The sequence below is a fragment of the Canis lupus genome, chromosome 8, assembly GCF_011100685.1.
Source record: "Canis lupus familiaris isolate Mischka breed German Shepherd chromosome 8, alternate assembly UU_Cfam_GSD_1.0, whole genome shotgun sequence".
Taxonomy (NCBI): domain Eukaryota; kingdom Metazoa; phylum Chordata; class Mammalia; order Carnivora; family Canidae; genus Canis; species Canis lupus.
In genome coordinates, this window is record NC_049229.1 from 14,245,894 (window position 1) to 14,267,020 (window position 21,127).

Here is a 21,127-nt window from a genome sequence, read left to right on the forward strand (position 1 = left end):
CCTGGGTGGTGCAATGGGTTGAGCATCTGACTCTCTGTCAGGGTCACAAGAACAAGCCCTGCATTGTTCAAGCCCCATTAGTCCTAAGCCTAAGGACTCTGCTTAGCGTGGAGACTGCTTGAGATTCTCTCCCTCTCTTTCTACGCTCTTCCCTCACACACACACAATACCTCTCTCTCTAAAATAAACAAATCCCTGAAAGAGAAATAATCATACAAGAAAAGACTGATAGGTTTGATTCAAAAACATTTTAAGCCACACTGAGCTGAGTAAAGACTATTTCCTGTGGCAGTGAGGGAAGTACACCCCTAGGCAGGGCTATGGTCTCTGCAACCCAATAAAATGTAGATAGTGAAATCCTTTCCCAGAAATAGCACAGAAGTAGCAGGTACCTTGTGGGACAAAATATATATTGCTTGGAAAACAGCATGAGAAAACACACAGCCAATACTATATTATAGAATTCTTAAAAATTAAAAGAAAGTCTAGTAAAAGATACTGGTAGGCAGGACGCCTGGGTGGCTCAGCGGTTAAGCGTGTCTGCCTTCGGCTCAGGGCATGATCCTGGAGTTCTGGGCTGAGTTCCACATTGGGCTCCCTGTGGGGAGCCTGATTCTCCCTCTGCCTGTGTCTCTGCCTCTCTCTTTCTGTGTCTCTCATGAATAAATAAATAAATAAATATCTTTAAGAAAAGATATTGATAGGCAAGGTGACAATGTGTTAAAATTCTTACAGTATATCAAATGGGAAAGAAAAATAATACTATCCAGGATAGAGCATATGAGTAGACAAATCACAGTAGAAAAGCACAATATTATTAACCAATTGAAAAGGTGTAATAATCAAATATTTACACTTAAAATAGGATATATTTTTCCATCTATCAAATTAGATGACTTTTAAAATGTATAACATTGGGGCAGCCTTGGTGGCTCAGTGGTTTAGCACTGCCTTCAGCCCAGGGCCTGATCCTGGAGACCTGGGATCAAGTCCCATGTCAGGCTCCCTGCATGGAGCCTGCTTCTCTCACTGCCTGTGTCTCTGCCTCTCTCTCTGGGTCTCTCATGAATAAATAAATAAAATCTTTAAAAACATAAAATAAAATGTATAACATTCTTACACACTGCTGGAAGGAGGAAGGCTTGCTTTCAAAGTGCACTGATTTAGCAATGCTGTAAAGAGCCAGAGTAAACCCGTGCCCTTTAGCCCAATACATGCTCTTAGGAAATGCCATCCTAAAGATAAAACCCTAAATACTCAAGAAGCTCTGTAGTCAACATTCTTTCCAGTATAAATAAATAAATAAATAAATAAATAAATAAATAAATGGAAATAAAGATCTAATATTCGAGATTTGGTATTAATCTAATATTAGTGATTTGGTAAATTACAGTAATTACTTGTTGGATATTATTCAACCATTAAAACTTAATGTTTAAATAGCATATAATATGGAAACTGCTTACAGCATGTTACATTTTAAAACAGATTACAAAAGTATATATACACAAGTATATAAAGAAAAAATGGCATAGAGTCAGGAAAGAAATCTTTTATGGGCAGCCCCGGTGGTCCAGCGGTTTAGCGCCTTCAGCCCAGGGCAGGATCCTGGAGATCCGGGATCGAGTCCCACGTCAGGCTCCCTGCATGGAGCCTGCTTCTCCCTCTGCCTGTGTCTCTCATGAATAAATAAATAAGATCTTCTTTTTTAAAAAAAATTTTTTTAAAGAAATCTTTCAAAATAGCAATTTTGAGAGCTACTCGGTAGCTGAGTTTGTATTTGGGTAAGGAAGGTCTCGTTAAGTTAGTTGAATTTTTTTTCTTTTAAGAAGCATGCATTTCCTTTGTAATAAAAAAAGAACTCTCTCCCTGTTAGCGGGGATTCCGGCATCTGATGTATCCCCGCAGGCTGAGAGGGCGGTACACTTACAATCATTTGATTTTGTATTTCTCAAACTTCTACTCAAAAGCTCTCCACAAGATCAGGAGAACTGAAGGTGTTATATGGGGGAATTAAGGGGTTACAGGGAGGGCGCAGGAGGAGGGTCCAAGTGGATCTAATACCGAGAACCGAGAGCAATGAGAACCTGAGGGAGCCGGGCAAGATGGGAAAGGACGCATCGGCCGTGACTTTACGGTCTCAGTAGAAATACTGAAAATAACTCTTGAGCCAGATCCACATTCATCTGTCTATTTAAAAATACTTACTGAGCACCTAACTGGAAGTACAGACGGGGAAACCTAAAGGGCGGGCCTCCAAGGGTACACACACAGCGAGAACCAAACGGCGGCGTCACAGCCCGGGCGGCGCCATGACGACGCCGAGTAGGGCGCGGAGCGACGCCTGGAGCGTGACGACACTGACGTAAACGAGCGTAAAATCAGCGCTGCCTGACGCCCGTACAGGCGCCGCTGGTGGATAAATAGAAGTGTCCAGACGTAGCTGAACTGGATGTGGAGGCTACGCGGCGGCTGTCAGAGGCGAGGGGAAGGCGGAGAATGGAGCCAGGCGTGATAGTTTAAAAAGGACTTAAAAGAAACGATATGTCAAGTCCCCTTTGTTAGTGACGTGGGAAAAGCATTGCAAGTAAATATCACGGAGTGTGGTAATTCTAGGGGCTGGGGTGGGGAAGTGCTTTGGTTGAGATCCGTACCAACATGATAGGATGGAAGAAGGAGGGTTTAGGAATGCTGGGGAGATCGGGGAAGGGCTTCTGCAGGCTGAAGAGTCAGCCAGCGCCAGCCAGACCTGGGGCTGGGGGTGAGGAACAGAGGTCTTCCTGCAGGGCGACCAGCGGAGGCGAGGACATACGGAATGTGGCAAGTGTGTGTGGCTGATAGGGAGGCCGCGCGGGCACTACCAGGGCCTTGGGGCCTCAGCGCCCTCAAAGGACCTTAGCTTCATCTTGGGGGTGCTGGAAGGCCTGTGTCCACGCGAACTGGAGGAGGAAGTTACCCTAGAAGACAGGGACCATCCTGAGGTGTTCTGGAAGCCCAGTGGTCACCCCACCACTCACGCATTCACCCATGGGCAGGCGCTGTTTGTCATTGCAGGAACATCAAATGCAGCACAAAAGTCAAGGAACACAGGATATTTGAGTGGCCCTTACAAGGGTGGAGAGCAGCTTCGGAGGGGAATAGTTGTGGTCAGAGATCTCAGCAACCTGGGGAATCAGCGGGATGGAAGCAAGGGCCAGGTGGTAGCTAGTTGTCATTTTTGGGGTGCCCAACACCCATTATGAGCATTCTAACCTTTGGGGAGATTGCATCATCTCTACTTCCCTTAACAAAGAGGGTGAAAGAGAGCCGAGGGAGCCAGATCCTCTCCACTCCACCCCCTTCCTTGCCCAGTCAGGACAGGAATGTGGTCTCCACCTGGCCAATGGATATTCTTGCCTAGGGTTTCAGATGCTGAACAAGTGAGCTGAGGACAGTGAGTGGTTAGAGGTCATTTACAAAAGCAGGTGCAGCGGGGTGCTGCAGTCTTGGTGCACTGGCCATGACCTTTTTCTGGCTTTCTAGAGCCCTCAATTTTTGACTCTCCTGAGCCCGGTCTTCCCAATCTCTTGTCTATTCTGTGAGCTCTCCACTCCCCAGGGGTTTCTATCAACTTCCCCTTTGCTTAAAATTAGCTGTGTCTGGTTTACGGCTCATGGACACATGCATCAGCCTGAGACAAGCACTCATCTGACAGGTGGCAATGGGGAGTCAGAGTATCCCACACTCTTCTCTTCACAATATATCTTGTTTCTAATTCATCCCCCCCGACCTGCATCTAGATCTGGTTTTCTCACTCCTGGATAACTGCAGCTTCTTGCCCGCTGGTCTCCATTACAGCTCACTCTGCATCCTAAGCACTGGAGCCCTTCTATGACCTCCCTGCTCAGGAACCTAATGTGACTCCTTGTTGCCCGTAGGTCAAATCTAGACATCCATACCCTCTTTTTATCTGGTGCCATCCCTGCTGTCTGACCAGAGAAGCCCTGTGTACTCCTTCAGGGGCTCCAAGTGGACACCTGCCTTGGCACTTCCCCTGCTTGTAAGCCTGTCCTTTCTTGTCCAAACTGTGGCAAGAATTTGGCTCTCTGAATCTGGCTCAGTGTTCCTAGGAACTTGTCTAGGGTTGGGGCAGTTACTGACCCTCCCTAGGAGCTGCTGCTGTTCTCTGTAGAGAACAGGTCAGATGGTCGGTCACTGAAGGTTCCTTACAGTTTCCAACTGAACCAATACTATACAAAGCCACCCTCCCTACACTGTTATTCACCCCTTTCCTTCATGAGGCTCCAGGCCCAGGAGAGATCATGGAGGGACCATCCAAAGGCCTCCCTTTTTCTGACTCCATCCTTCATCATTACAGTCCTACAATCTGGGTGGGTGCAGTTGGCCCTGCACTGTTGCACTCCAGAAAAAAGGAGACCAATATTGAACCCAGGCTCTCAAAGACACAGAGCTCACTGTTGGCCTCAGTCGCGTGGACCACAGCCTGTCTGGTGTGCAGTCTGGGATTTGGTCATGTTGTCTACAGGACTCTCCCCTGTGGGTGCTGCTGCCTAGGCCACCACCCGGCCCTGTGTCATGCTGCTCCATATGGCTTTCTAACCAGTGTCAGCACTGGGACTTCTCTCTGAAACCAAGCTTAATGCCAGCACAGACCTCTTGTGAGATAGGCACCCACTAGGCTGGCTCTCCAACTCACAGTGGCCCTCCTGGTCATTGATCTATCTAAATTCATTCAGGGATTCAGTGCCTGCTCTCAAGATTTGACAGGTGTAAACATGCCCCACTTTTGGGATATGATTAGTCTGAGTTGTCTCCCTGGAAGTGTATGTGGGGCAGGGGTGTGACTATATGTATGTAAATGTGTAAGTATGAACGTGTATGCTAAGAGTGTGGATGTGTGTAAATGTGTGTGTAAGAAAAGAGCAAGATTCACTGAGGGGTTGGCCTGTCTCCATTCCATGCCAATCACCAGTGAGCTTGGCAGCCACAGCCAGGCTCTTCTGACATGTGACAGGACACACAGAGAGAAAACCGGCAGAGCTACTGCTTGGAGAGGAGCGCAGGTGGAGGCCAGGTGATTTCTCATGGCTTCACCACTTCAGTGAGCTTCCATAGCCCTGGCTCCAGGGGCATCCGTTTCTTGTGACACAAACCATGACCATTGTCACCTTGGCTTATGCTTCTGGATCCCTGACTGTGGCCTTTCTCAGACTGGGTTTGTGAGGCATGCTCAACTGTAGTTAATGTTTTTTAGAACAAATTAAATATGAGAATAGCTTTATTTCCCCCCTGATAATTAAAGTAATAGAGAAATACAGAAAGAAGATAATTTTTTAAATCTCTCTGAATTATTATTTTATTTTAGGTATGATAATGGCATTAAAGTTACACATTTAAAATATAGTTCTAGGGCACCTGGGTGGCTCAGTTGGTTAAGTGTCTGACTCTTGATCTCAGCTCAGATCTTGATCTCAGGGTTGTGGGTTTGAGCCCCATGTTGGGTATAGAGATTACTTAAAATCTTAATAAAATATTAATTAATTTATTTAAGAGATACAGAGAGAGAGAGAGAGAGCAGGGAGAGAGTAGGAGGTATGTGCCAGAGGGAGAGGGAGAGAGAGAGAGAGTCCTAAGCTAGAGATGCCAGTTCATTTTATTTTTTTTTTAAGAATTTTTTAAACATTTTATTTATTTATTCATAGAGACACAGAGAGAGAGAGAGGCAGAGACACAGGCAGAGGGAGAAGCAGGCTCCAAGCAGGGAGCCTGACGTGGGATCTCCGGGATCAAGCCCTGGGCTGGAGGCGGCGCTAAACCCACCGAGCCACCAGGGCTGCCCTCATTTTAATATTCTTTCTGCATATGTGTGTGTTTGAAATTCTCCACAGTAAGTCACAAAAAAATAAAAAACAGGGATCCCTGGGTGGTGCAGCGGTTTGGCGCCTGCGTTTGGCCCAGGGCACGATCCTGGAGAACCGGGATCGAATCCCACGTCGGGCTCCCTGCATGGAGCCTGCTTCTCCCTCTGCCTGTGTCTCTGCCTTTCTCTCTCTCTGTGTGTGACTATCATGAATGGATAAATAAAATCTTTAAAAAAAAACAATACCTTATTAATTAGTCCAATTACCCAGAAATAACCACTGTTAACATCTTGGGTATTTGTCACTCAAGTTTGTCATCCAAAGCCACTTACTATGTTGTTTGGAGGAGATGCCCTAACTTAAAGCAAAAACTCCAGTCACTCACGTTCCCAGTCTCCCTTCTCAGGCACATCACGGAGGATTCAGCAATCACACCCTCTGCCTACACCTTGAATCAGAGGCTAATAATGGGAGGACACATTGGGTCAACCCAATGTGGGCCAGAGTGTGGCAGCCTAGACTGCAGTGGTGAGGTCACTAGCTCTTCTCTTTGGCTCTCCAGCCCTCCTGCAGATTCTGAGGGCTCCCCAAAATCCTTCTCACAAATCTTTTCTGCTTAAATTATCCAGAATTAATTTCTTTTGTTCAAACTAAAGTCCCAGTCGGCAGAACATAGTATAGTTTTTTCCTTACTGACAAGATAATACTATGCAAACCACTCTGTGAGGTGCTTTTTTTTCTTCCACTTCATAGCACGAGGAAGGCATCTTTAAAGGCATACAGACCTTCTCCCTCTTTTCTGTTCAAATGCTATTAATGCTCCTACAAGAATGAGAGTGCTCTCTTTCCCTGCCTTTCCCACAAGTGGGCTGGGAGAAGGAAAGGAAGGGTCTCCATAATAAAAATTCACTTTCTCCTGATGAGGCAGGGTGGGGGACCCTGAATGGCCTGAGGGTATGCCCAACCAGCTGTCCCCTCACAGTGGGCTCCCAGCAAGGCCCCAGGAGAGGGATGTGCATCATAGTCCATAAGCAGTTTGTACTTCTCCACTGAGACTCGTCCCCTGAGCAGCCTGCAGCCCGGCCCGCTGCTAATCGCCAGAGCAGAGGGTGCACCTTCCAAGGCTTTACAGGACTGTCACGGGTCATGAGCCTTCAGGCTTGACCCCTGGGGCCCGGACCCACAGCAACCTTCAGTTTCCCACCGTTAGTCAGGCACCTCATTGATCCCATCTCTTAGTCCAGCCCTGTGGCAACTCCTGGATGTCAGGTATAGGCCGAAAGGGCTCCCCCATCAGGAGACCACATATGGAGGCTAAAATGGCCTGGTTGAAGGTGGAGCCCTGGGGCAAAGCACAAGGTCAGGGAAGCTGTAGGTAAGCTCCTTGCCCCAGTTTGTACTTAGAGAATCTGGTTCCACAGGTCCTGGAGGGCTTCCCTGAGAGGCAGAAGAAGGAGTGCTACTTGGAAGGAATGGCATGCCAAAGGAAGGGTTGTCACCTGCCTCAACCTTACTAATGTGAATAATCCTAACAGCAGGAGCTGTCATCTACTTAGCTTCTACATGCGTGGGCACTTTGCCAGAGGTAAACTTTGCCAGAGCCCCAACTATGAGTGATAGTTAAGCATCACAGCAATGGCAAGAGAGCTGTACCATCTTGCTTTACAGATGAGAAACTGAGAAGCCCAGGGTCACACAGTGGCACAGATTGGGGCCCAGAGTGGGACCCAGGTTGGCATACCCTTAGGTCTGCCTCATTAGGAGGAGAGTGAACTTTTATTATGGAGACCCTTCCTTTCCTTCCACCAGCCCACTCGTGGGAAAGGCTGGGAAAGAGAGCACCCTCATTCTTATAGCAAATTAATAGTGTTTGAGAAAATGAAGGAGGAAAGAGGTCTTTATACCTACAAAAGGACACCCCCACACGCTATTAACTGAACAGTCCTTCTGGAAGTTGCTTCTGTCATGATAGTCACCAGGGGTGGTGCCCCTTAAAACAGCCTTTGCTCAGTACCGTCACCCCCTCAGAAGGTCAGCTGAATGTGGTCTAAACTTAATCACAAATGACCTTGGGCAGAGTTTCCGAGCAGGCGCAGAGGAGGTGAGTTTTGTCTCCCCTTTGCAGGTGGGTTCCTACCAGTTGCTCTGAAAAACCCTCCCACGACACCCTGCTGACCTGAGACCAGAAATTCTGGAGCCTCTCTGCCTGCAGCGGAGACCTCTCACTGAAGCCCTGGGGGCCGGGACTGTTTCCACAGCTATGCAGTGAGTTCATAGGAAACTGTGAGTTTCCCCAGCACTTGTAGCAACTCCGTGAGTTACCTTCCTTTTTTTTTTTTTTTTAAAGTTCGTAGAATGTATGTATGTAATCTCTATTCCCAATATGGGGCTTATACTCACGACCCCCAAGATGAAGAGTCACATGCTCTTCTGACAGAGCCAGCCAGGCGCCCCTATATCAGTTACCCTTCAAACACTCCTGTGAGGTACTTTTCCAACTTTTCCGATGAGGAAACTTTATAAAATAGAATTAGTAGTAAATGGCTTCTCAGAGTAAAATGGGTTTGTGTGGCAGCCAGAGCAATGGGAGGTTACCATCTGCAGTAGTGGAAAAAGACAGTTGTGAGGTGCTTCAAACCTCTTCAGCAGATGAGGAGGCTCACCCGGGGCCAGCCTGATGAGCAGGGGGGCCCAAGAGGCAGGTTCCAATCCCAGCACTTCCACTTTCCCTGGCTGCATCACCTCAGACAAGTTGCTAAACCTCTCTGAACCTCCGTAAAATGGGGATCATGATGCCACTTCTGCCTTGTAGCGATCACAGCTGTAAAGTGGCTGATATATAGCCACTGTCTGAGAAAGGATGCCTACTGTTATAATTCCCCAGTAGCTGGATTACCTGGGTCCATGGTGGTGTGAATTTGTGATGTGGATTAATGCTTTGAAAAGACAGAAATTGTAGCTAAGGCTCGTCAATCACAGGTGAAATTCTAGAACACATAAACTTCTTCTCTGATCCTTGCCTCACTTGCTCCGTGCTCCCTTTGTAGAGTTTCCTCTGCTTACCCCTACCCCCACCCCTCATTGCTTGTAGGTTTATGTCCTGAATTTTTAATCAGTTTAATTGATCAAACTGTTTCTATCATGTGTCCTCATATTCCTCAGGCCCTTACTCCAGGCCTAGTGACTAGTCAGACCGGGGACAAATCTACCCCCTCCTGCCCCTCGTTTTCTGCCTACATTAATGTGACTTTTCATCATCTCATTAACTTCACTATTCCAAGCTGCTCTTGCCTAGGCAAATAACTTGATTATTCATTACAGGAATTTCCTGAAAAACCTATTAACCCTTTAGAGGAAGCATCAACAGACAGTTCAGGCCTGAGAAACCCCTTTCCTTAAAAATCTCACCTTGCTGTTTCCAGTCCAAAACTGCTATATTGTAAAATTTCGCTAGTCAAGCCTTACCCGCACTGAAAGACCCACTTAACCCAAACTCCAGATTCTCACGGAGATTTGACCTTGCCCCCCACCCCCCCACACCACCCCCGGATGCTTTGGCGACCATGGGTGGAGGCCTTCGTTCATAGAGCTCCTCTTGCCCATCCCTGTCGTACATATTTCAGACCTGGAAAGTACTGCATACACCCCAGACAGACTCCTCTGTGGTGAATCTGCTGGTGGTACAGTTATTCCCAGTTCTAGCCTCAAAAAGGTGAAAGCTTTCTACTCCATTTGACTTGTAAGTTATGGGATATTTACATATTGATGGTTTAGGCCTCCCCTTCAAACCAGAGGCTTACTCTGTGTTTTGTGGAGAGTAACCGAGCTAAGTGTATATACACGGAAAAGTTTTTGGAGCCCAGTCCTTCCTTCCCACCCCAACCCCCCATCCCCCCTGCAGGCCGCACACTGTGGGCCAGGTGGCAAGGTCCTGCCCTGGCAACTGGCCTCCCAATGATGGGGTGTGAAGGTGTGAAAGGAGAACTTTAAAACACAACTAAAATTGAATCAACACTAGAACATTTCACCTGAAAGAAGCTCATTCATTAGTCCTTAAAACTTGCATTTGCTTGTTTGTTTTGGGCTTCCCTGGAGATGAATATTAAAATACTGCAAAGGTCTAAGACGTCTGACCAAAATGTTTAATGTGGTGACTTTGGGTACACGTAGCCTCAATTAGAAGTGAACATAGACCACACAACTGGAAACTCCTGGAAGGAGAGATGTATGTGCCTCACTTCCTTTTATTTAGCACCACATGAAACTTGACACTAAACATTCAGAGGCGCTGAATACTGGTCCCACACTATTGTTCAATTTACTGAGGTTCCCTGAGGTCTTATGTCTTGCAGCCTCTGCATTATTACATAGTTTCTGTGAGACACTCTTCCTTTAACAAGACACATCAGGAAATCAAACCATCCTTAGTAATACTTATCCAATTTCGATAGCATATCAGTAATGAATGTGTGAGAACCAGATTCAGAATTGATGAGCTGCCATAATTTTAGTTAGCGGGAATCCCATGCATGCTTTGAAGTGGCTTTATATTTAGAGGTTGGTAATGTGGCTCTGGAGCCCACCCAAGCGTGGCGTTGCCACCCACTAACTGTGTGACCAGGCTGAGTTTCTTAAATTGACTGTGCTTTAGTTTCCTTATAAAAAATATGAAAATAATAATAGTACCTCCTCACAGGGTAGTTTGAGGATTACAGGAATTCATACTTGCAAACCACTTAGAATAGTGCCTGGCACATAGGAAGCACTATGTACATGTTTAATAAATAAAAAGTGAATTTATGATTTTATTCCATGGTATATCTTATCAGATCAGGTAACACTTTGAAAAAAGTATTGTATAAACTGAAAATATGGTAATTTAAAAGACCTTAAAAATGTATCTTTAAATAGTTGAGTGCTTTCTGGGCACCTGGGTGGCTCAGTCGGTTAAGTGTCTAATTATTAATTTTGGCTCAAGTCATTATCTCAGGGTCATGAGTTTGAGCCCCAAATGGGGCTCTGCACTGGATATGGAGCCTGTGTAAGATCCTCTCTTCCCCCCTCCCTCTGCCCCTACCCTACCTCCATAAACAAACAAATAAATAAATAGTTGAATGTTTTCCATATAGACTATATTCCATAAATTTTTTAAACTTTAATTCCAGTATAATTAATGTACAGCATTGTATTAGTTTCAGGTGTACAATATTCAATAACTCCCTATATTACTCAGTGCTCACCAAGGTAAGTATACTCATGGGGTACCTGGCTGGCTCAGTCTGTGGAGCATGCAACTCTTGATGTCAGGGTTGTAAGTTTAAGCTCCATGTTGGTTATAGACATTGCTTAAAAATAAAGTCTTTTTTTTGAAAAAAGAAAAAGATAGGTGTACTCTTAATCCCCTTCATCTATTTTACCCATCCTCCCACCACCTCTCTGGTAACTGTTTTCTATAGGTAAGAGTCTGTTTCTTGGTTTCTCTCTCTCTCTCTTTTTCCCTTTGTCCATTTTTTTTTTTTGTTTCTTAAATTCCACATATGAGTGAAATCATATGACATTTGTCTTTTTCTGGCTTATTTCATTTATACTCTCTAGATTCATCCATTATTGGCTCCTAGGATCTTTCTACTTTGATTTTTTTTGAGAAACTTCCATAGTGTCTTCCACAGTAGCTGCACCAGTTTGCATTCCCACCAATAGTACATGAGTTCCTTTTTTTTCTACATCCTCACCAATACTTCTTTCTTGTGTTTTTGCTTTTAGCCATTCTGACGGGTGTGAGTTTATATCTTGTTGTTGTTTTGATTTGCATTTCCCTGATGATGAGTGATGTGAGCATCTTTTCATGTGTCTGTTGGCCATTTCTATGTCTTCTTCGGAAAAATCTGTTCATGTTTTCTGCTCATTTTTTTTTTTTTTTAAGAGAGAGAGCAGGAGTGCAAGTAGGGGGGAAGGACAGAGGAAGAGGGAGAAAAATAATCTTAAGTAGGCTCCACAATCCACATGGACTCTGATGTGGGCCTTGAACCAAAATCAAGAGTCAGATGCTCAACTGACTCTTCTGCCCTTTTTTTTTTTTTTTTAAGTGATTTATTTGGGATTTTTTGGTGTTGAGTTATTTAAGTTTTTTGTATATTTTGGATATTAACTCTTCATTATATATGTCATTTGCAAATATCTTCTCCCATTCATTAGGCTTTTAGTTTTTTTATTTGTTTCCTTCACTGTGCAGAAGTTTTTATTTTGATGCAGTCCCAATAATTGACTTTTGCTTGTTTCCCTTGCCTCAGGAGACACATCTGGAAAGATGTTGTCATGGCCAATGTCAGAGAAATTACTGCCTGTGCTCTCTTCTAGGATTTTTATGGTTTCAGGTCTCACATTTAGGTCTTCAATACATTTTGAGTTTCTTTTCGTGTATGGTGTTAGAAAGTGGTCCAGTTTCATTCTTTTGCATGTAGCTGTCCAGTTTTCCCAACACCATTCGTTGAAGAGACTTTTTCCCATTGCATACTCTAGCCTCCTTTGTTGAAGATTAATTGACCATATAATTGTGGGTTTATATCTGGGCTCTGTATTCTGTTCTGTTGATCTATGTATTTGTTTTTGTGCCAGTACCAGACAGTTTTGATGACTACAGCTTTGTATAGATTCAATAAATTTTTAAAATTAGGAAATATGAAATGATGGCAACATTTAAGGGAAGTTATTCTTTGCTTAAGATTTTCCCCAATATAGCTTAGTAAACTGCTGGCTAAGGCTTCTCATATTCTGATAAGGATAGTAGGGACTTTGTCATAGGGAAGCAGCTCTCTCCCCTCTTTCCAGGTTAACGCCTGGTCAGGGCCCCTCCTATATGCCATACCAACCCCATACAAAGGTACAAAAAACTCATTTTAAAAGCCAACTTGTCAACTTCTTAATTAACAAGTCATCCCTTGGGGATGCTGGGGTGGCTCAGTGGTTTAGCGCCTGCCTTTGGCCCAGGGTGTGGTCCTGGAGTCCCAGGATCAAGTCCCAGGATCAAGTCCCAGGATCAAGTCCCGGCATCAAGTCCCGCACCAGGCTCCCTGCATGGAGCCTGCTTCTCCCTCTGCCTGTGTCTCTGCCTTTCTGTGTGTCTCTCATGAATAAATAAATAAAAAAATCTTTAAAAAACAAAACAAAACAAAAACCAAGTCATCCTTCAAATGCATTTCCCTCATGATTTTTTTCCTTTCTTAGCCTGTATTGTGTCACCCTCCTTCCTTATTACATTTACTTGTTTTGGCAGATTTGTTGGCCTTGGCCAACAGCACTCGGGATCCTGCCCTACTTTCCAGAAGGCTCGTGTTGCCTGATGCTGGATCATCCTCATATGTGACTGCAGAGGCGCTTGTCCTGATTTGTAGCAGTATGGGACGGGGGCTCTGTGTGTGTGTGTGTGTGTGTGTGTGTGTGTGTGTGTGTGTGTGTGTGCCAGCAAGCATGGACCTTAAATAAATAACATTTTATTCAAAATATTATTCAGAATGATCTTCAGATCATTCTGGATCAGTAGCCCAGGCCTTGTCTGGGAACTTGTTAAAAATGTAAGTGTCGGACCAGCTGGGGACTGACTGAATCAGAAATTGCATTTCTACACCATCTCTAGGCCAACACACCCAGTTAGAGAAGCTCTGGTCTAAGGCATGCACATCATTTGCCATCAATTCAAAGGCTGGTAGCAAATTGTAGGCTCAGCTTTGGAATCCAGGATGACACATAGATGTAAAAATGAATAGCCTATCCCAGTTCATAAGTTCTGAGTATGGCTGTGTTCCCTGATACTTGTCAAAAGGATGCCATCAGTCACTTGGGAAATGGAATGAGAATAGATAGTACTGGCCTGGGGGGCAAATAGCTAACAGGGGTGTAATCCCTTGTAAAGAGTAGTGCTAGGACTCCAGGAGGGTACTGCTTTGTGCAGAGCTGCGAAGTTGAGATCATCTCATCTGCCTGCACTCAGTGTTGGAGGCCCCTGACCTGAGCTCACAGCACACTCTATGCTTTATTTTGCCCTCCTGTCTTACATGTGCTTATTCAGTTCCCTTTCCAACCTAAGCAAGGTGTTTTTGGAGGCAGAGGCTGTGGCTGGCTCCTCTGGGGGCTCTGGTCCCTGGCACAGGTCCTGGGGAATAACGGTGCTTCATAACGGGAATGAATGAATGAGTCTGAGAGTTCCACTTCTCTAGGAGGAAAACACACGGGGTGTGTGGGTTTACTCTATGTAATGCTCCCTTTAAATGGGGAGCCGACCTGGGATATTCTTGTCCAAGGACCAGGGTTGGGGAATGTTTCTTGGGCCTGTTTCTGACTGGCGTTCCACTCTGACCCTTCTTGCTGAAGGAAACTTCAACTGCACCTAAGGCAAGCGGATGAAAGGGGGGGAGTAAGGAGGGGGGTGTGAAGGAAGAACCCATCTCACTGACTCAGTTCTCACCCTCAGCACTTAATCACTTCCAGTAGCACCTGAGGTTTCCCTGCAAATACCTCCAAGCACCCAGCCTCCCGCGCTTCCAGGCCCCACAGGGCTGCCCTCCAGTTGCTCAGACTGGAGTTTGTTTCCCTCTTTAAAGAAAAACCCTTCCTTATGGGAGGGACTTGGTACATGTGACCTATAAAGGAAATTTGTCCTGGGGATGAGGCAGGCAGAAGGAATCAAGGAACTAAATTCGAGGAAGTTGCTGACGTGACTTTTTATTTCCCCCCTTCTGCCATTTCCCTCTTTCCCAAGGCTCCCTTACTCCTACCTGTCCTGACAGGACCTTTGGCTTCTTGGAAGAAATCTGAGGGCAGAAAAGGCTCTCGGGCTGCTGCACTGTTTTCTTTGAAAACGTTTGTTCTTGTTTGCTTAGAAATCTTCCCAAGACTGACTCTGCAGATTAGAGTGTTTCGGTTCTAAAATTTTTCTTTAGGGAATTCCAGGCTCCAGTCACCCAACTAGTGGCATGAAGGAAAGAAAATAGGTTTCAGATAAAAAAAAGAGAAAGAAAGAAAGAAAGAAAGGAGGTGAAGAAACAGGAAGACCCCAAGAGTAAGAAAATGGGCCCAGCGTTCTTGAGAGATTTATGGTGATAATGGAATCCACCCTTAAGGTGGAGGTCCTGATAAGCAGAAAAGCTGAGGCCTAGAAATGTGGGAGAGGCTGGGCCCAAATGGGTCAGAAGAGGCCCCTCCCTGCCATGACCATGGAAGGTGTCACCTCTACACCAAAGCCAGTTGCCAAGGAGCCTGAGGAAACCAGTGGGCCACATCCCTTTGCCCCATTTTTCCAAACTTCTCACAGAGCTGGAGTAAGGGTGACAAACAACTTGGCACAAATTCAGTACCATAGAGGAGAGAGAGATATGTGTGACTGTGAAGTGCTAAGGGCATCACTCCAAATTTGGAAGCCAAGTTTCCAACCTGTGTTCGTTTGAATATGAGGTGATGGTTCTTCCCCCCACCACCCCTCTTACCTACCTCTTCTACCCATCAGCTGACAGAGCCGAACCTGGTCAACATTCATGTGTTAGATCACATAGCACCTGTGTTCATGGGCTCTGGGGTGCACGGGGAATTTCTGTGATGGGCCTGGAGCACTTTGAGAGAAGACAAAGCTGGTAGCGGGGCCACCACAGTGCTCGGCTCCAATGACTGAGGCTGCAGGAGGAAGACAGGGATGGCTTTGATGGGTCACTCCAATCTACAATCAATATACGCTTTATATATTAAAAGAGCCACTACGTATTGGCTCCTCTTTGGTCTGAGAGGAAGGTGATCATCATGCTCACTGGATTTTGACAGCATTTATGGATCCGGAAAGGGATAATGTAATGGCAATGTTTTCTTAGGTGTAAGCCAAAGTACATGGATTGCATTTATATGCCATTCTGTATTTTATATAATGCCATGAACTTGGCTATACTACTCTTTCTACCTAGGCAAGAAATGTCTTTTAGGGATGAAAACGTCAATACAGAGCATTTAAACTCAAATTTCACAAGTTCTTGACTTCTGTTAGATTCAGTAGAATTAGCAGATGGACCGAGCTGGGGAAAAGACTCTTTAGGCCTTTAGTATCACTCACTACAGCTGGTAACAATAGGTTGATTTAGAGGTGGAATGCAGTTAAAAGATATTAATCACCTGGAAACAAGGGCTGGAAGTTAACCACCTGCCTTTCCTGCAAGGTGACCCCAGACTGGACATTCTCTCTGGACTGGTTTCTTCCCCTTTGAAATACAGGATGTTGTGCAGTAGCTTGCATTTCTCTCTAGCACCATGTGCCTAGCACTCTGCTATGCTGCTTTAGACGTGTGTTATCTTGTACAATCTTTAGAACAGCCCAGTTTATAAATTAAGAAATGAAGGCTCAAAGGTGGGTACCTGCTAATGTTAGTGTGTTCCATTTCTGAGCTCATTCCTTAGGAACTTCCAGTATTATAGTTAAGAACTTTCCCAGTAATATAAAATGTGATTTAAGCATATTTCTCTTCATCAAAATAATTCCCTAAAGTGGAAGAGTCCTGGCATGCTTAAACCAAGATGAAAGCAGATGACAATGGAGGATTCCAGCTGTAGGCCAAGAAGCCCCCCACCCCTACCCCACCCCCACCACCTAAGAATGGTGGTTTCCTATCATCTTGCTAGAGCCTCCTCTCCCACGCATAGGGCCCTGGGGCTGCCGGCGAAGCCTGGCGGGGAGGCTGGCTTACACAGCGTGAGAAGCTGCTCTCTGAAAGGGCTTTGTAGCTAGCTGTGGTAAGCACTCCCACACAGCTCTACACCTCCCCAGAGGATCGGATGACTCTCAGGTTGGGAGCCCCATGGCAGCCCAAAGAGAATGATCACGATAATTCTGTTTGTAAAAATCTGTTTAATAAATACATGTCTTAGAAGTACCAAAATAATTACCAACAAAATACACAATGTACATCATTTACAGGGGGGTAAACACAAACCTTGACAGGTAGTGACTTTTAACCCCACACCGCCCCCCCCCCCCAAGGTTTAATGACACACCAGGTCATTACACCTGGTTGTCACGCATCCCACACTGGGCACAGCCACTGAATCTATGGTGATTCAATCAAAAAGCACAATGCGATGTAGTCCTTTTGTCACATTTTGCATAACCTCCTTCAGAAACCCCACAAAGGCAACTTCTGAACAAGGTTTTCTTTGAATTCCATTGATCTTGTCCTCCTTCCAAAGTTCACAAAAAATAACAAGGGCTGATCCACCATAGTAAATGTTTCTGGCTAGGGAATGTGAAGTGTGGTTTTAAGTACCCCCTTTTGATTTTTTTCTTTTTTTTTCTTTTTTTTAGAAAAATAAAACTCTCTTTTTGTACAAATATACAAGTCCGTGTTCTTTTAGATATGTTTTGAAGCTCATAACGTCAAGCGCTGGCCTCCAAGCACACAGTCATCATAGGGCAGCTAAAAACAAGAGAAAAAAAAGCCATGTTAAGCTTCCAGTTTTGTCAAAGGTACTGGGATAAGGGTGAGGGCCATTATCAAGTACTCTTGGATTCCATTCTCCATAACCCAAGTATAAATTAACCTCAGGGGCTAAGGAAGTTTTTCTTTAATGCTCCTCTCCTTTAAAAAGAGCAAAAAACAAAGACACACTTTTGGGAGACTCCTGGTCATGAACACTAAAGTGGGAGAACTTCATTGCATTGAGCTCTTTGGATAAAGAGGAGCTCTAGAGACCTGGGAGGGTACTGCTTTGTGCAGAGCGATGGAGTTGACACTCACCTCGTCCTCTGTGAACTCTGACTCTGTGTCATAGCTCTCCTCATCCTCACTCTCTGGCAGCATCTGAAGGTTTTCTAGGGTCAGCTGGCCCAGCTGCTGCTGTATCCGTGTGCTTGGGCGGCCCCACGTGAGCTGGTACGGGGAGTAGCCCTGGTAGGTAACTCTGTTGACATCAGCCCCACACTTCAACAAAAGCGACACAAGGTCAGAATTCTGCAGGTCCACTGCAAGATGGAGGGCGGTTCGGCCATTACAGGGCTCCTGAAACCAAAAGGAATTTGAGATGTTTATGGTTGAGTTTGGAATTTCTACTTGCAACAAGAACATGTGAGGTCTTATTGAGGAGGGCCTGGAGCCCTGATGCGTTCCATCTGGAGACATGAAGAACTCACCTGAGCATTGACATCAGCACCCAAAGACACCAGAAGCTCCACAATGCCCAAATAGCCATGGATAGAAGCTAAATGTAGACATGTGTGACCTAGAAGAACAATGAAGCAAATATAACCACTTGCTTCAACCCTCAGATCTCAAGCAGAACTTTCTGTCTATTCTTATAGGGAATAAATTCTGAATTTGGAGAACCCAGAATCTGGGCTCTGAATGAACTTTATCAAGGCATGAAACAGACCTTTTGCATGCATATTTTCTCAACCTTTCAAGTATTCAGAGTTTCAGCTCTTGCCTGGACTCCTAACATTGGCCTACCTCTCCCTTCTCCATGTCACCTGCCTTCTGATGGGCAGGGTAGGGCAGGCAGACATACCATTGTAGTTGGTGGCCTGGAGGATGGAGTAGAGGTGCTGGGTCCTGCAAGTCTGAGTCAGGACTCCCACGCTGGCCAGGCAGCCTTGCTCACAGGCAAGGTGTAGGGGGGTATTTCCTCGAAAGTCTCGGAGCTCAGGATCACAGCCAGCTTCCAGAAGTGCCTCAGCAATTTCTGGTTGGTTGGTGATCACAGCCAAGTGGAGTGGAGTCTACAAACACAAGAGGGAATAGAAAGAGGGTAAGCCATGGCCCAAACTCAAGAGTCTGTCTTCCCTTGAACTCCGGAGATCTACTGGTTGTGGGTGCTGCTCCTCCTCCCAGACAGGTATGAAGGGCAAGATAAATGCCAGAGGCCGCAGGTGGGCTTTCATCATAGGCCTCACCAAATCAATAGAATTTTCTTTATTCTCTAGGACGTTGGCCGATTCCAATGTAAAAAGGTCAAGGTACATAATGCCCAGTGATTATTAATTTAGAAAGGATTGGGAGCAACTGAGCTAGATCCAACTTCATCACTGGGTCAGAGGCACAGGGCTGGGCGAGCCGGCGCACCTGCTGCAGGTTGTTCTGGAAGTTGAGGAAGGCCAGGTCGCCCTTCACTTGGCGGACCACTTCCATGGTCAGGGCCTTCTCTTCATGGATGATGGCCAAGTGCAGGAACCTAAGGGGAAGAGAGGGAAAAACCCCCAGGGCTGGTGAGTGCATCGCGTGGGGCCCAGGGAGGCGCGGGCTGCGGGGGATTGCGCAAGGCCGGGGTTTCTGGAGGCCGAGGCCGCGGTGTTTTCCGCGAGGTTATTATGAGCTGAGTGTTCCTGGCAGGCGCCCAGGGACTTTCCGGGCCCCCTCCCTCCTCGGCGGGCGCCGGCCAGACCGCCCCGCCCTCCCGCCGGGCCGGAACGCCCTGTACTTCCCCTCCCGGCCCCCCGGCGCCCGCCCGCGGGGCAGGAGCTCCCGCCCCCCTTGTGCAAGCGGGGACTTCGCGTCCCCGCCGCCGCCCCGCCCCCGCCGGCAGGACCGGCTCCGGACCGGGGCTGGGGGGTGGGGGTGCGCGCTGCAGCGCAGGGCTGCTGCACCGCCAGCCCGGGATCCGACCCTCCTCTGCTGCCCGCAGCGCAGCCGGCAGCTTTGCGCGGTCCCGGGGCCAGGGGTGTACGGGGGATCGGTGCCCACACCCCGGTCGGCTGCCGCCCCTCGGCCTCGCGCTGCAGGCGCGGCGTCCCCGCCCGCCCCGAGACACCTACGAGTCTCCGTCCTCGGTGAGCTGCTGCTTCCAGGGCTCGGCGCCGCGCGGCGCCTCCTGCGGCTCGAGACGGATCTCCCGCAGCTCCTTCACCAGCTGCTCGTACTCCTCGTCCTTCATGGAGTCCAGGCCGCTGTCGTGGCGGTCGTCCAGCAGCCGCTCCTTCTTGAGCGCGTCCCGGGGACCCTCCATGGCCCAGTCCTGGGCGTGCTCGGCTTGCTGCAGCATGGCGCGGGAAGGCTCGGCGCTGCTGCCCAGGTGCGCTCGGCCGCGGGCTGCGCGCTCGCCGCCTCGCCTCGCCTCGCCTCGCAGGGTCACGGACGCAGGACCGCTGGCTGCGACTCTTGTGGGCTCGCCAGCGCCGCCGCGGCGCCCTATAAACGCTGGCAGGGGATTTCTCCGGGGCGGGGTCAGGCGCGGGGAATTTCCAAGCCAGTCAGACCAGAAAAGAGAACTGGCCCCGTCCTCTGCTCGGGAGGGGGAGGAAGGGGGAGAAGCCTAAACCCTGAGCCGGGTTCATCAGAGAAACTCCCGGCGATGAGCCACTGGGGTCATGTACAGGGAACTTTTTGATGAACGCTGAGCGGCTGGAAAGTCCTCCCGACCGAGGCCCCCTCCCCCGGTACTTCCCTGCAGCTTGCACTCGGTAATCCTGTCCCTCTGCAAGCGGCCTTCTTTCCCTGGGGTTTCCCACGATCGATTCGACTTGGGGTCGTCGGCTGCTGAGATCCCAATGAACGCAGACCCGCCAGGCAGTTCCTCCTTGGGGTTTGCCAACCTTTCCGTTTCTTGATCTTTTGAAAACTCGGGTGGAAATGATGGCTGGACGTAGGGATTTGCTTCCCCAAACTTCTGCGGGGAAGGACGCACTGGCGGGTTAGAAGGTCGCCGGCTGCCTCTGCCACCCTGCCAATGCCAGGCTCTTTGTGGCGCGGGGACACACGTAGCACTCCCTCGAGGCCCCCCCCCCCCCCCAACCAGGTAAAAGTTGTGCATGCTTTGGCATTAAAAGCCAAAAAGCTTTTGGCATTTTTTGGCATTGAAATGCTTGGAGAACCCTCAAATCATTTCCTCGGGATTAACATTCCTGTTGACTGGTGGAGAGGCAAGCACTCTGCCCTGTGTTCAGCGAAAACGCTGAACAGGACCATACTTTTTTTCAGGTAAAGCAAGGTGTTAATCTTTGTAGTAGAGGTTGTAGCTAGCTGCCCTGCACGAACAAAATAATTATTGAGGTCATGTTTCCTGATTTGCACTGTGCTGCTGCAGAGCCTACTTCTGGGTACCCAGCCGGTGTCTTTCCAGAAGCATTTGGAAGAGGCTGAAGAATAGGTTGAGAAGTGCCTTACCCAAGATTGGGCCTTAAGGATGGTTTAGATTGCAAAGCATCCTACAGAAGGCCACCCTCCCGCCAACCTAACATTACCCTCTTGCTGGCTCCCTGCTCTCCTGCCCTGGAGAGGGCAGCAGTTGGACCTCTCCAGGCGCTGTGT

General features: G+C 47.4%; 1 protein-coding gene and 1 long non-coding RNA gene across 3 annotated transcripts; one reads left to right on the forward strand and one right to left on the reverse strand.

Annotated features, from left to right (window-relative positions):
- The first annotated feature begins 2,384 nt into the window (after nucleotides 1-2,384).
- On the forward strand, nucleotides 2,385-13,328 carry LOC111096994. Of its 2 annotated transcripts, none has more exons than XR_005362835.1 (3): nucleotides 2,385-2,587; nucleotides 7,987-8,174; nucleotides 13,135-13,328. It is a non-coding gene; the product is annotated as an uncharacterized LOC111096994 (long non-coding RNA). The 2 variants fall into 2 exon arrangements; XR_005362834.1 differs by having other exon boundaries at nucleotides 2,387-2,587; nucleotides 7,987-8,126.
- Nucleotides 13,329-16,720: 3,392 nt separating this feature from the next.
- Nucleotides 16,721-19,990, reverse strand: NFKBIA (NFKB inhibitor alpha). The gene is made up of 6 exons (XM_038544496.1): nucleotides 19,636-19,990; nucleotides 18,947-19,055; nucleotides 18,393-18,603; nucleotides 18,019-18,107; nucleotides 17,627-17,887; nucleotides 16,721-17,305 (listed from the first exon to the last, which is right to left on the reverse strand). The coding sequence occupies exons 1-6, from the start codon at nucleotides 19,860-19,862 to the stop codon at nucleotides 17,258-17,260; spliced, it is 945 nt and encodes a 314-aa protein (XP_038400424.1). The 5' UTR covers nucleotides 19,863-19,990; the 3' UTR covers nucleotides 16,721-17,257.
- Nucleotides 19,991-21,127: the final 1,137 nt, after the last annotated feature.

What these genes read in the sequence shown, in the direction of transcription:
- NFKBIA (XM_038544496.1), bottom strand. Translation starts at nt 19,862, where the DNA reads ATGCTGCAGCAAGCCGAGCACGCCCAGGACTGGGCCATGGAGGGTCCC. An exon ending in TCCAGAACAACCTGCAGCAG is followed by an intron (nt 18,604 to 18,946) that starts GTGCGCCGGCTC and finishes TTGTGTTTGTAG; the next exon opens with ACTCCACTCCACTTGGCTGT. An exon ending in CAGAGTTCACAGAGGACGAG is followed by an intron (nt 17,306 to 17,626) that starts GTGAGTGTCAAC and finishes TCTTGTTTTTAG; the next exon opens with CTGCCCTATGATGACTGTGT.